The following is a 14569-nucleotide window of genomic DNA, read 5'->3' as shown; positions in this document are numbered from 1 at the left end:
TAAAGTGAGTGGCATCGTGGCAGATGATCTACAATGAAACAGTTCAAACTTAACAGTGGCTGTGCCAACATGGCCGACTCAACAGTCAGGAAAAGTGGTTTTAATGAAGAGGCATACAATCCTATGCATTTCCATCCTGACCATGCCTCAAGACAAAACTCGGGTAAGGAGAAATGGAAGTAGACAGTTTACTGAATTCTTGGTTTGTTCCCAGACTGACAGAGGATCTTACGTTACAAAGAAGCCACTGTTTTTCGATGAAAATATTAAAGATCAGTTTAGGGAGATTTTAACAATAGAAAAGATGAGAAATGGATCTTTGCTGATCAAAACATCGCATGCCAACCAGTCACCATTTTTCGCATAACACTCTCAGAAGAATTCGAGGTTTTAACTTCCATCGGGACCTAATGCTACAAACTGATGAAGAGTTGCATACTTATGTGGCATGGCATGGAGTCCATTTTGTTTATGTGGCATGGCATGGAGTCCATTTTGTTTGTCACATCTAGAAGGACCTAAGGATAATAGAGGGGACACTGGCACTTTCATCCTGGTCTTCAACTGCAACATTTTGCCTGAGAAGGTTAAGGTGATGTCTTGTAAGTGTGATGCCAGGCCTTATTTTCCTCTTCCATTGAGATGTTTTAGGTGCCACAGGTTCGGACATGTCCTCTCACTGTTCTAATGAGGCTTTCTTTCAGACATGTGGATGGACGTCCCACAAAGGCTGCCCTTGTGACCACCCCTCTCAGTGTGCCAAAAGTCTGGAACTGCACCCTCCTCATGCACCGCAATGCTCATTGCTTAAGAGGGAGAAGAAAATCAAGAGTATAAAACACTTGACCATCTGTCTTACCAAGATGAAAAGAAAAAGTTTGAAAGACTTCATCTGACTGACATGCTCTCAAATTTTGCGACTGTTGTGTCACAATCCACACCTCACACGATGAAATGGTCTCGCACGACACGTCCTGACCAAGGTCGTATTCCAGGGCCTGCCCCATTATTGGAGGAGGGAATGTCAGCTCCCACATCCCCTATCCATGTTGCACCGCTGGTTCCCACACAATATCTGTGCCCAGAGTTACCTAGTCATCCTCTGGCATCATCAGGGAGGAGGTTACCTGTTAAGGTGCCCTCTCTCAAGACAAGGACCAGCAGCCACAGGCTGCAGGTTGGAGAAAAGTATGGTCCTTTTCAGTCTTGGAAGATAAAATGGGGAAATCTTCATGTTAATCAAAGTCTCACAAGGATAAGAAGGATAAGTAGAAAGATAAACTACTTTCTGAGGCCTCGGATGTTCTGCTCCTCACTCCGCAAAGATTGAGCCAATGCAACTTGACAGTATATCTCTCAATCAGGCAGACTGTGACCTGGTAGCGAAGTAATCACACCCATCTTTTCAATTGGCCACTTTCTCAAATGTGATGCAAACACTCCTTCAATGGAACTGTAACGGCTACTATCACCATCTGTTCGAACTCAGTCATTTACTGTCTACTTATTCTGTAATTAGCTTAGCACTTCAGGAAAAATGGTTTACGGCGACACATCTCCCTGTTCTGGAAAAACTACAAGCCCTACTGTATGAATCGCATTAATGACATGAGACCATCCTGTGGGGTTTGTACCCTCATAACTCTAATATTTTCAGTGAGCAGGTCCCCCTTACCTCTGAACTAGCGGCTGTGGTCGTTAGTGTCTGCCTGTCAGTTCGGATGACAATATGTAATGTTTATCTATCCCGAGACGGACCTTTCCGTTATCATGAGCTGTTAGAGTTAGTGGATTCACTACCTTCCTCCTTCCTCTTACTGGAGATAATCGGCATTGAGAATCGAACTTGGATATAAATAGCAGTGTGATATCAGCAATAGTTGTATGGCTGGGGTCCAGGCAGTGAGTACATGTACAGCAAAACTCACTGCATCTGAAGAAAACTGCTGAGTTGGTCATCAAAATACTGTAAATAAAATGGAAACAACTCTGCAGAACACTTGTAAGTATAATTGTAATCAGTTGCACCTTAAAGAGAGAGAGAGAGAGAGAGAGAGAGAGAGAGAGAGAGAGAGAGAGAGACAGCATAAATGTTGTTTTTAATAATGATGGATGTAAAAGGCATTAGCTGCTTTGTTCTGGATCAAAGTTAAGTGGTATTTATAAACTAAAAACATGTTGAACCTGTGTTATTGAGAATGCTGTAGCTTTTACAAATTTTTCTCACATGGAGCGCTTACGCCATCATAAACTTGATGTTAGAGCTGATAGCGGACTTAGGTTATGTTTACAGAGTAGAGGCATAAAGCTGGAGTGTTTTTATTCTGAACCTGTGGATTATAAATCGTGTGCTAGGTAAGTTGTTTAAATTTCCATTTCCTGAGGCTGAAGGATAGTGTTCATAAGATGCTTGGGCTTGTTACATATAGATGTGTCCCCATGGAGCAGATGCATGGCTAAGTGCATGTATGTACTAGCTGATGATTATTCCAGAAGGACTTCTGTTATTTTCTCCAGAATAAAACTCAAACACTTAATTTTTACTGTGAGTTTATAACTTGGGTAGAAAATGGGGTTGATGCAAAAATCAAAGCTGTTAGATCAGACAATGGCAGTGATTTTGTGCACTCTAAAGTTGATTCAATTTTCAGAGAGAACTGGAGTGAGCATCAGATTAGTATGACCTGTAGTTAAGAACAGAATGGTGTAGTGGAAAGGACAATCAATTTGTGAAGTGACACACTGCATGTTATTTGAATCTGATCTACCTAAGCAGTATTGGGTGGAAGCACGCAGTACAGCTGCTCACATAAAGAAACACGCTCTTCACAGAACACTTAATAGGAAGACTCCAAAGGATAAAGTATCTTCTTTGAAAAATATAAAAGTACTTGGTGGTCAAGTCCGTATCCACATACCAGATCAAAATAGAACAGAGTGGGATGCAAAGGCTAAGGAACTCATTTTTGTAGGGTTTGATGAAGTGATTAAAGGCTACAGACTAAGTGATCCACAGAAAGCCAAGAATATTGTGAAAGGCTGGAGTATTGTTTATCTGGAGAATGAGTGCAAAGCCGGCCGGAGTGGCCGTGCGGTTCTGGGCGCTACAGTCTGGAACCGAGCGACCGCTACGGTCGCAGGTTCGAATCCTGCCTCGGGCATGGATGTGTGTGATGTCCTTAGGTTAGTTAGGTTTAATTAGTTCTAAGTTCTAGGCGACTGATGACCTCAGAAGTTAAGTCGCATAGTGCTCAGAGCCAATGAGTGCAAGACTGACATTACCTGGATATGATGATCTCATATGAGGAAGAGGAAGTAGTGGAAGTCAGCTCCGCTGGGAGTGACTGTGCAGACACCAATCAACACCTAGACTATATCGTGGATGCTCAGTCAGTGGTAGACATAGGTTAGACTGAGATGCTGTTGAGGGATCCTGATGCTCCAGAAGATGACCAGCCAGTCAGAAGGCCAGCCCATGTACTCAAACACAAGGAGTACCGAGATGGTCACTGTTTTGGTAAGTGATGTTTCCAGTTTGGGCAAAGATCCTGTGAACATGGAAGATGCCATGTTAAGGAGTGACAGAGAAACTGGATGAAGGCAATGGAAGAGGAAATAGTGGTTCAAGAACAATGGTGTTTGGGAACTTAACTTTTGGACCCACCAAAGTGTAAAAGTATCTTTGGCAATAAGTGGATATTAAAGTTGGAAAGGGATGCAAATGATACAGCACTATATCTTGTTAGAATTGTTGATAAGGGATTTACTCCAAAGTGTTGTATAGACTATGATGAAACCTTTTCCCCACATGTGGGAGATAGTACTCTATGATCTCTCTGTAGTTTAGCTGCAAATCTTTATGTAAAGTTTAATCATCTTTATACTAAAACTGTTTTTCTATGTGGGATCTTGGAGGAAACCATTTTCATACAGCAACCAGATGGTTTTGTAATGAAGGTAAATTCTATAAGCTATCCTAGGCCATTTATGTTAAAAACAGTCAGTTAGACAGTGGAATGAGAAGTCAAAAAAGTGTACTTCAAGCCTAGGTTATGTTGTAAATACTGATGAAGATTGTCAGTTCATTAAAAGGTCAGGTGAAAATCTTGCAGTTGTTAATTTTTATGTATAAGATTCGTGTACCTTTTTTTGGTAATAGTATGGTGAAAGACAAGTTGCATTGGGAATGATGAGCACTTTGAGCATAAAAGATTTAGGAGAAGCAAACCCCTGTCTGGTGTACATTTAATAGATGCTCAAAATACGCCCTCCATTTACTTAATATAGCACTGGAGTCTGTCAGTATTCCCCCGGCATCCCCTCGAAGTGTGTTTGCCCTAGCCTTGAACCCCTTCCTACACACATTTATGTCTAGATAAAGTTCCCTAATGTTTTTTGTTTTAATTTGAGTGTTCAAATAATCCCTCTTCTTTGCCCGTAGCCTACGACCAACTTCCCTTCTCGTGTTCAAGAACTCCTCTCTTTTTCTGTCTCCCATTCTACCCTAATCTAATCGCGCTTTTCTCCTTTCCTCTACCAATTTCGTGCATTCCTCATCAAACCACGATTTCCTCCTGTTCTTCTTAATTGTACCTATTGTGACCTTCGCTGCCTCTTTGATGTTGTTCCTCACAGTGATCCACTGTTTATTTACATTCTCGTCTTGATCTTCATGTGTCCTGAGAGCATCAAACCTATTTGAAATTTCTGTGATGTACATCTTCTAAAGTTTTCATCATTTAGGTTGTCAGTGTCGAACATAACAAGTTCTGCATTGTGACACCTTGATGTTGCTGTAGAGGCAGGAAATGAGCAGGTGTACGAAATACGTACAGCAGAACCCCAGATACCTGAGCCAACATTAAAGGAAGTAAGAGATGCAATAAACAAATTGATAAACCATAAAGCACCAGGATCAGATTGCATAACTGCAGAATTAGTTAAAAATGGGGGACAGAAATTGGTGAAGTAGTTCACAAAGCGATAACTAAAGTATGGAACTCAGAGATGATACCTGAAGAATGGCAGGAGCCGATTGTGATCCCAATTTTTAAGAAGGGCGACAAAATGGATTGTAGTAATTATAGAAGGATAGCGCTATTACCAGTATGTTCCAAAATTTTCTCGACTATTCTGCTGAGCAGTCTTACATCATATGCAGATGAAATTGTGGGGGATTACCAAGCTGGCTTTCAGAGGAACAGATCAACTATAGACCAAATATTCACCCTGCGTCAAATTTTGGAAATGAAATGGGAATACAATAAACCAGTTCATAATCTTTTCATAGATTTTACAAAAGCATATGATTCAGTATTGCAATCAAAATGGTGCAGAATTCTTTTGGAACTTGGAATACAAAAGAAGCATGTTAGACTTATAGAAGCGAGTTTGAAAAACACAAAAGGTAGAGTACGCGTGGGGAAATTGGAGTCAGAAGAATTTGTAATAAAGAACGGACTTAAGCAGGGAGGTGCCCTGTCTCCGCTACTTCTTTATTTAGTCTTAGGATATATTGTACGAATAGCAGCAGATAATTCAGAGGGTGTGGAGTTAAATGGAAAAATTGAGATATTAGGGTATGCAGATGATCTAAACATCATTAGCGATAGGAAAGCATCTCTAACAGCAAATGCGAATGCGTTAATCAAGGCTAGTGAAGATGTAGGTCTAAGGATAAGTGAAGACAAAACTAAATACCTGATTACTACTAGAAAGCCAACAGCAGCAGATCAGGAAATGTTAAGAGTTGGAGACATGCAGTTTGAAAAAGTGAACAAGTATAAGTATCTAGGCGTGGACATCATTTCGAGAAATGAGATTGAATCCGAACTGAAGAAGAAATTACGGGCGGGAAATGCGTGCTACTTCTCACTGAATAGATTGCTTTCATCACGGATATTGTCTAGGAATTTAAATATTAGAATATACAAAACTATTATTCTACCAGTTATGCTGTATGGGTGTGAGACTTGGTCTCTCAGTGTGCAAAATGAAAAGCCGTTTCGAGTATTTGAAAAGCAAAATTTTGAGGAAAATTTTCAGAACAAAAAAGGATGACATTAGCGGAGAGTGGAGAAAACTGCATAACGAAGCGGTTCACGAACTCTATTCAAGCCCTGACATAATCAGTATTACTAAATAACATAGGCTGCGATGGTCGGGTCACATAGCTCGAATGGATGAGGGCGGGACAGTGCGCAGAGTACTGGTAGGGCACTTAGAGGGAAAACGTCCTGTGGGGAGACCGAGGCGTAGATGGGAGGACAATGTGAAGGCTGATTTGAGGAGCCTAGGTATTGAAGATGAATGGAAGGAAATAGCCCAAGACAGGGACATATGAAGAAAATACATTGCTGCAGTAATGAACTCTCGAGTCCAGTATAACCAGTGAGTGAGTGTAAGTGAAAGCACTGTCTAGTCCAGTCTTTTCTGGTGAAAGGAAGAGGGAAATGTATCTTTTGGCAAGTAAATGTAGGGATCCTACAGTATTTGCACACTACAAAAACTACTTAAAGTTAGCAAGAAGGGTTATTAAAAAAATCAGAAAACATGTACGTAATGTCAGAAATCAGAAATTTTGACAAGAGACTTAAGGCCTTGTGGAACATAGTGAAATGAGAGACAGGGCAACCAGACACAGAACAAGATATCAATATTGAACTGGCTGGAAGAGCTATAAATGGTGACAGGTAGCAAACAGATTTAATAATCATTTCTTAAATATAATAGAAAGCATAGGGACAAAGAATTCAAGAGAAAAATCACAGCAGTATGTTGTAAAGGTAACTCTCATAAAATTCAGTCATATGAATGTAGCACCAGCTTCTCCTTCTGAAATTAAGAAAATTATGCATTCTCTCAAAAATAAAAGCTCATCTGGTTTTGATGCTATCTCCCATATAGTACTAAAGATTTGTTACCATACAATAATTCCAGCCGTATCCAAAGTATGTAATGCATCACTAACTCAGTGCATTTTTCCAGAGAGACTGAAATACGCCATTTTTGAACCCCTTTTTTAGAAATGTGATAAGAGAGATGTCGGGAACTGCCAGCCTGTTTCACTGCAGACAAAATTTTTGAGAAAGTGATGTATTCTAGAATAGTATCTCACCTTAGCAACAATAATATCCTCAGCAAATCATAATTTGTTTTTCCGAAGGGTTGCTCTACTGAGAATGCTGTTTACTTGTTCACTTACCAGATTTTCCAAATGTTAATGAAATAGCACTGTTTGGTATTTTCTGTGACCTAACTAAGGCATTTGACTGTGTGAATCACAATATTCTTCTAGATAATTGAAGTCTTGTGGGATTTGTGGTGTAGATAATTGCAGTCTTGTGGGATTTGTGGTGTAGCCAACCAATTGACAATGTCATATCGTACCAAAAGAATACAGAAAGTTTTAGTTCAACCAACATAGTCCAAGGACATTAATTGTGAATAGAAGAGTAATCACGTAGATGTAGATGTCTACTAGTTAAGAATATAACACATACACTCCTGGAAATGGAAAAAAGAACACATTGACACCGGTGTGTCAGACCCACCATACTTGCTCCGGACACTGCGAGGGGGCTATACAAGCAATTATCACACGCACGGCACAGCGGACACACCAGGAACCGCGGTGTTGGCCGTCGAATGGCGCTAGCTGCGCAGCATTTGTGCACCGCCGCCGTCAGTGTCAGCCAGTTTGCCGTGGCATACGGAGCTCCATCGCAGTCTTTAACACTGGTAGCATGCCGCGACAGCGTGGACGTGAACCGTATGTGCAGTTGATGGACTTTGAGCGAGGGCGTATAGTGGGCATGCGGGAGGCCGGGTGGACGTACCGCCGAATTGCTCAACACGTGGGGCGTGAGGTCTCCACAGTACATCGATGTTGTCGCCAGTGGTCGGCGGAAGGTGCACGTGCCCGTCGACCTGGGACCGGACCGCAGCGACGCACGGATGCACGCCAAGACCGTAGGATCCTACACAGTGCCGTAGGGGACCGCACCGCCACTTCTCAGCAAATTAGGGACACTGTTGCTCCTGGGGTATCGGCGAGGACCATTCGCAACCGTCTCCATGAAGCTGGGCTACGGTCCCGCACACCGTTAGGCCGTCTTCCGCTCACGCCCCAACATCGTGCAGCCCGCCTCCAGTGGTGTCGCGACAGGCGTGAATGGAGGGACGAATGGAGACGTGTCGTCTTCAGCGATGAGAGTCGCTTCTGCCTTGGTGCCAATGATGGTCGTATGTGTGTTTGGCGCCGTGCAGGTGAGCGCCACAATCAGGACTGCATACGACCGAGGCACACAGGGCCAACACCCGGCATCATGGTGTGGGGAGCGATCTCCTACACTGGCCGTACACCACTGGTGATCGTCGAGGGGACACTGAATAGTGCACGGTACATCCAAACCGTCATCGAACCCATCGTTCTACCATTCCTAGACCGGCAAGGGAACTTTCTGTTCCAACAGGACAATGCACGTCCGCATGTATCCCGTGCCACCCAACGTGCTCTAGAAGGTGTAAGTCAACTACCCTGGCCAGCAAGATCTCCGGATCTGTCCCCCATTGAGCATGTTTGGGACTGGATGAAGCGTCGTCTCACGCGGTCTGCACGTCCAGCACGAACGCTGGTCCAACTGAGGCGCCAGGTGGAAATGGCATGGCAAGCCGTTCCACAGGACTACATCCAGCATCTCTACGATCGTCTCCATGGGAGAATAGCAGCCTGCATTGCTGCGAAAGGTGGATATACACTGTACTAGTGCCGACATTGTGCATGCTCTGTTGCCTGTGTCTATGTGCCTGTGGTTCTGTCAGTGTGATCATGTGATGTATCTGACCCCAGGAATGTGTCAATAAAGTTTCCCCTTCCTGGGACAATGAATTCACGGTGTTCTTATTTCAATTTCCAGGAGTGTATATGAAAAGCATAATCACTCATGTTTATGAATGAGAGCTTCATACCTTGGAGCTGTGTAGTTCAAAAGTTACAATTCTGTAGCATACAAATGTGGACGATAAACAGTTTAGACAAGAATAGAATAGAAGCTTTTGAAATATGATACTACAGAAGAATGTTGAAGATTAGATGGATAGATCACATAACTAATGAAGAGGTACGGAAGAGAATTGGGGAGATAAGAAATTTGTGGCACATCTTAAACCAAAAGAAGGGCTTGGTTGACAGAACACATACTGAGGCATCAAGGGATCATCAGTTTAATACTGGAGGGAAGTTTGGGGGATAAAAATTATAGAGGGAGACCAAGACACGAATACAATAAGCAGATTCAGAAGGATGCAGGTTGCAGTAGCTATTTGGAGATGAAGGGACTCACACAGGATAGAGTAGCGTGGAGAGCTGTATCCAGCCAGCTGTATCTTAGCTCAGAAATGTTAAGAAACTAAATGATAGGAAAACTGAAAATATTAACCAATCATTATTCTGTTGACAGTGCTTATTTAAGGAAAGATGTTGATTTGGACAAGATGATATAAACTTTGTTTTGTTAAAATAAGTACGGGCTCTCTAAATTTTGGTTCAGTGTGTGTAGGGGAAAATACTTAAGACTTAATTTCACTGCTTTATCTGTCTTACTGAAACACACAAATTATATTTACTGCAGTTTTTCGTTTTCTATGTTTTACAGGGATGACATCCAGAGCCATTATCAAGAACAACAATTGGAAGCATTGAATAAGATAGCTGCTTCAGTGGATAACCTTGCTTCAAATGTTACAATCTTTTTTGAAAAAATGTGTTCCAATCAAGAGACTCTAATCCAAGTTCTTCAACAACTAGTTTCAAAATGAGTAATTTTTTAAGTGACCTTTGTTTCTGTATTATGTACTATGCAGCAGAAAAATAAAATGTTTTGTAAATTTTTGACAACAGTGAGTGTAGTTATTTTTACAGAAAGTTTTTTACATTATTTTCAGAGACATTTATGACAGTTGACATTTCATGACTATACTTTAGTTTCCAGTCTGGTAATAAAAAATTCAAGAATGTAAGTGCAGAAATGTAGTGTTTTGTGTGATACTACATTTATTGTATTAGGAAATTAAACTATAAATCAAAATTAAACAGAACAAAAAAGAAAAGAAAAAAGAAAACTGTCTCCCAATTTTCTGTGTGTCCAGAGATGAGAGTGAGATGGAAGTTAATTAATATTATTCTGTCTGTACAGGAGGAATTTTAGGTCAGGTAAATTTTAAAGAAGCTCCATGGTTTGAAGGATGACACCAGCATTGCAGGAATACGTTCCTGGGAGGTTGTAAGTGGCTGGGACCAGCCAAGTAATGGCAGCCTAGCAAAACTGAGAGGTCCCTCAGAATACTCTGGTAAGATACGAGGGTAATCCGAAAAGTAAGGTCTCCTATTTTTTTTATACATACCGAACTCTGTTTGTGTGGCAGTTGGTCACACTGTTACGAAGAGTGCTTCACGCACTGTGTGTAAACATGCACACACGGCGCTGAGGCACTCAGTCTTGGCTTGGCAGCCGTAGAGAATGGAACTCCCGTTGGATGTTACCGCCAAGTGCGAATAGTCCGTGGTTATTCGGTTTTTGAATGCAAAAGGCACTGCGCCAATTTAAATCCATCGCCAATTGAAGGAAGTGTGTGGTGAATCGTGCATGGATGTCAAAAATGTTCATAAGTGATGTAGAGAGTTTGCAGTTGGTCAGATCGAAATTTACGACGAACGAATGAACGGGAGACCGTCAATTTCTGAGGAGACAGTGTTGAAGAATGAGCAAAGCATGCGTGAAGGTCAGTGGATCATCCTAGATGATCTTTTCACATTGGTTCCTGAGGTTTCCCAAAGCACCGCTCACAGAATTTTAACTGGAACATTGAACTACCGGAAAGTGTGCACAAGATAGGTGCTACGCATGCTGACTGAGGACAATATGCGTCAACCCACCCTATAGTCCTGACTTGGTGCCCAGTGACCTGTTCCCTAGGTTAAAAGAATAATTGGCTGGAAAGCGATTCATCTCTGACGACGAGGTGAAAGAAGAAGTTCATAAATTTCTGAACAGCATGGCGGCAAGCTGGTTTGACATGGTCATACAAAAACTGACACAGCATCTACAAAAATGAATCGACAGAAATGGTGATTATGTCAAAAAATAGCTAAATGTTCAAGCTGTAAACTGACGTAAACCATTGTAGAAATAAATAGGTCTATGTACTTATAAAAAAAATAGGAGACCTTACTTTTGGGATTACCCTCGTAGACAAAACTTTTGTAGTAGTGGCCACTTAGGGTGGCACAATCATCTGGTGTTTTCTGGCTGGGATAAAGTTTTTAAATAGATTCCATCAGGGTCACTATGCTTCAGTATTGCCGGTGTTCTGGAGCAGTCGACATATAGTGTCTGCCTCTTTCACAGAGGAACTCGTGGGCAACCGCCAGCCACTGTCAGCACAATATGATGAGATGCAGTGGCCTCTTTGCTTGCATTTCTCTCTCTCGTCTCAACCTTGTAGGGGTTTCATGATTACATTTTTGTAATTTTATTTTATCTGATTCTGGATAACATCTAAATTTCATATTGAACACTAGTGCGCTCTTTCCTGCCAATTTCAGTATTTAATTTCCTGTTGCTTTGTAAATTGTGAATGCAGAATATATCGCAATCAAGAAGTCTGATATGGTCTTCTCCCATGGTTAAGATTGTGGTGCAGCCCTTCCTGCTCAGCGACATTGCTGTGATTAGCTTTATTCAAAGTGACTGCTTGATTCATACCTGCAAATAGGTTTGAGTCCAGTGTTTCCAAGGTTGCATGATGTAGCATCACCTTTATTGTGTTCCTTTTGTTAGTGGGTGCAGTGGGCAGCTGAGGTGTAACACCACAGTCTCTGGGAATAGGCCATGATTATAGGTGCAAGAGGAAAACGAAGAACTTAAAACCATCGCCAGATGACGACAAAAGTAATGTGAGAACAGTCTTGAAAGTAAGAAGTGTTCTACTTAGGGATTTCAGTGCACTTCGCCCCCTGTAGGGAAGTACCACACCGCCACCAGCCAGTATCACCATGGTCCAAAGACATGTAAACAATTATTCAAAAGGGTTGAAAGTTCCAGCAATGTGTCAGACGACACCTTCACAGACAAACCTTTTCACTTGCAAGTGGCTCTGTGCAAAGGCTTGTTGCTGTGTAATTGAGGCTGGTGAACGAATAATGCTGTACCGCACATTTTGCAGTTTTTGGGAATTTGACGAAAACCGTTAATTCCAGAGATTTTATTGCAAAATAGTAATGTAATAACAGATGTGTATTTCTTTGTGCATACAGACGTTGAAAATACTTGGTTGTGCATAATTTTTGTTTGTAAATAAATAAGTATGAAAATGGAAAAATGCTATATGGCAATGGTTATACAGCATTATTACAGATCACTCTGTTCTCTGCTGTAATTATAAGGTGGCCTAGGATCCAGAAGTTGTAAGTAAGAAAGCTATAATAAGATACAAATTAATATTTATTGTAAATTGGTTTCTTTGGTCTTAAAAAGGTAATAGAACATGAGTTTGCTATCAAGTTGATAGACATATCTGGTACCTCAAATTCAGTTGTCACACTGCAGGTTTTTGTAAAAATGCCTTCATTTTGGCTCCATGTATTTCTTCATATGCAATAGATTGCTTTTCTTCTCCTTATGAAGTTTCAGTGCCCCACTGTAGAGCAACCAAAAACCAGAAGGCAACTGAAATTATTTTATTTCATGTTTCACAATACAATCAATTTCCCATGGATGCAGCACACTGTGATTACAACACATGTTTATGACTTAAGGATCATCACTACTTAGCTTCATCCAGAGCACACTAGTAACTTTCAAAGCAGGTGATGTTTTGAAAACCAACTCAGTGGAACCTACGCCCTCGGAGTCTTCCATCATCATCTCCTGGCTGGTCAGTTTTGAGGATCAACAAAGGCGTAAGCAACAACATGCTTCCATTGTAAAGGAACCTTATTGACTCTCTCGTTGTTTTCTTGATCTTTGCGAAGTTCCTGCCACAAGTTGGGAAACTATGACTCGAACATAAAAACTTTTGATATACTTCTTTAAAGTACTTGCAGCTGACCAGATAGAAATAAAACACTAAAACTCCCCAGTTATTGTTCTACCTGACACAGCGGTCAGATCATACAATCAGTTTATTTACCATACCTTCTTCAAGTGTCACAAATTCAAGCAGACAGGAAATTATTTTGGCTGAACCTCTCCTTGCAGTGAATTCGTCCCATAAATTTAGTGTGTTGTTTCCAGCAACAAAGCTATGAACCATGAAATTATATGACGACAGCTGTCTCTGGCAGAATACAATAGAATGCATCAATGTAGAACAAAGTAAAACCTGTTGTAGGTCAACACACATAACGTGTATATTGTTGTTCCTTTTAGTCATTTCCGCAACATTTTTTAGCACTTTGTATGCTTGGTCTGCTTTTACATGATGCAACTGACTCTCAAGTTCGATGTTATGCATTTCTGTTTCGTCTGAAACTGCAATTATAAACAATGAATACCTTCTTCAGAGGCTGAGATTGGGGTACAGACATTCTTTTGAGGATTTATTCCTGCTGTAATGGCTCATTTGCTTTGGGAAACTTGAAATGTGTTCCCAAATCAGAGCCCTGTCATCATTTGGTATGGCATATGACCTACTGAAATATGTTCCTTGACTGTCTTTAGGAGTGGTCATTCCACCTTTCAGTTTACATTGAAGAGTCTGTATTAGTTGCTGGGTGATGCAGAATATGTCAAGCAATGGTTTTTAACACAATTCTTTTCACTGGACTTTGTATTTGAAAGTAGCTTGCTCGTCTGTCTAACCTTCCTTTCGTCTGGCTTGCACACCTATTTCTGTGGAGTTTGACAAGTAAATGAACTGCTCATCATGCGTCAAGGCATGATATTCTTTGTACAGCTTGAACTTAATTTCTAGTTTTCTGTCCTTGCGTTGGTCTTTTGAACACAATTCTGCATTACATACATGATCTTAAATCATGCAGTCAATATTACTACGTAATATTCAACTGAATTATCACATTTCAAATTCTGTTTTAATAATATACACTATGTGATCAAACGTGTCCTGACGCCCCAAAAACATATGTTTTTCATATTAGGTGCATTGTGCTGCCACCTACTGCCAGGTACTACATATCAGAAACCTCAGTAGTCATTAGACATCGTGAGAGAGCAGAAAGGGGCACTCCGTGGAACTCACAGACTTCAATTGTGGTCAGGTGATTGGGTGTCACTTGTGTCATACATCTGTAAGCAAGATATCCACAATCCTAAACATCCCTAGGTCCACTGTTTCTAATGTGAAAGTGAAGCGGAAACGTGAAGGAACATATACAACACATAAGCGCACAGGCCGACCTCGTCCGTTGACGGACAGAGACCGCCGACAGTTGAAGAGGGTTGTAATGTGTAATAGGCAGACATCAATCCAGACCATTACACAGGAATTCCAAACTGCGGCAGAGTCCACTGCAAGTACTATGACAGTTAGGCGGGAGGTCAGAAAACTT

At 41.2% G+C, this 14569-nt stretch overlaps 1 protein-coding gene across 3 annotated transcripts in view; it reads left to right on the top strand.

Annotated features, from left to right (window-relative positions):
• LOC124616078 overlaps positions 1–9900 on the top strand; it is a 60842-nt gene extending 50942 nt beyond the window's left edge. For all 3 annotated transcript variants that reach the window (XM_047144323.1, XM_047144324.1, XM_047144325.1), the window contains exon 5: positions 9657–9900. In XM_047144323.1, coding sequence (XP_047000279.1) covers positions 9657–9819 — 163 coding nt within the window. In that variant the 3' untranslated portion in view covers positions 9820–9900. The remainder of the gene's footprint in view (positions 1–9656) is intronic.
• Positions 9901–14569: the final 4669 nt, after the last annotated feature.

Source organism: Schistocerca americana, chromosome 5 (assembly GCF_021461395.2).
Source record: "Schistocerca americana isolate TAMUIC-IGC-003095 chromosome 5, iqSchAmer2.1, whole genome shotgun sequence".
NCBI lineage: Eukaryota > Metazoa > Arthropoda > Insecta > Orthoptera > Acrididae > Schistocerca > Schistocerca americana.
The sequence above is the reverse complement of the archived record's forward strand: the minus strand, read 5'-3'. Positions and strand labels throughout refer to the sequence as shown.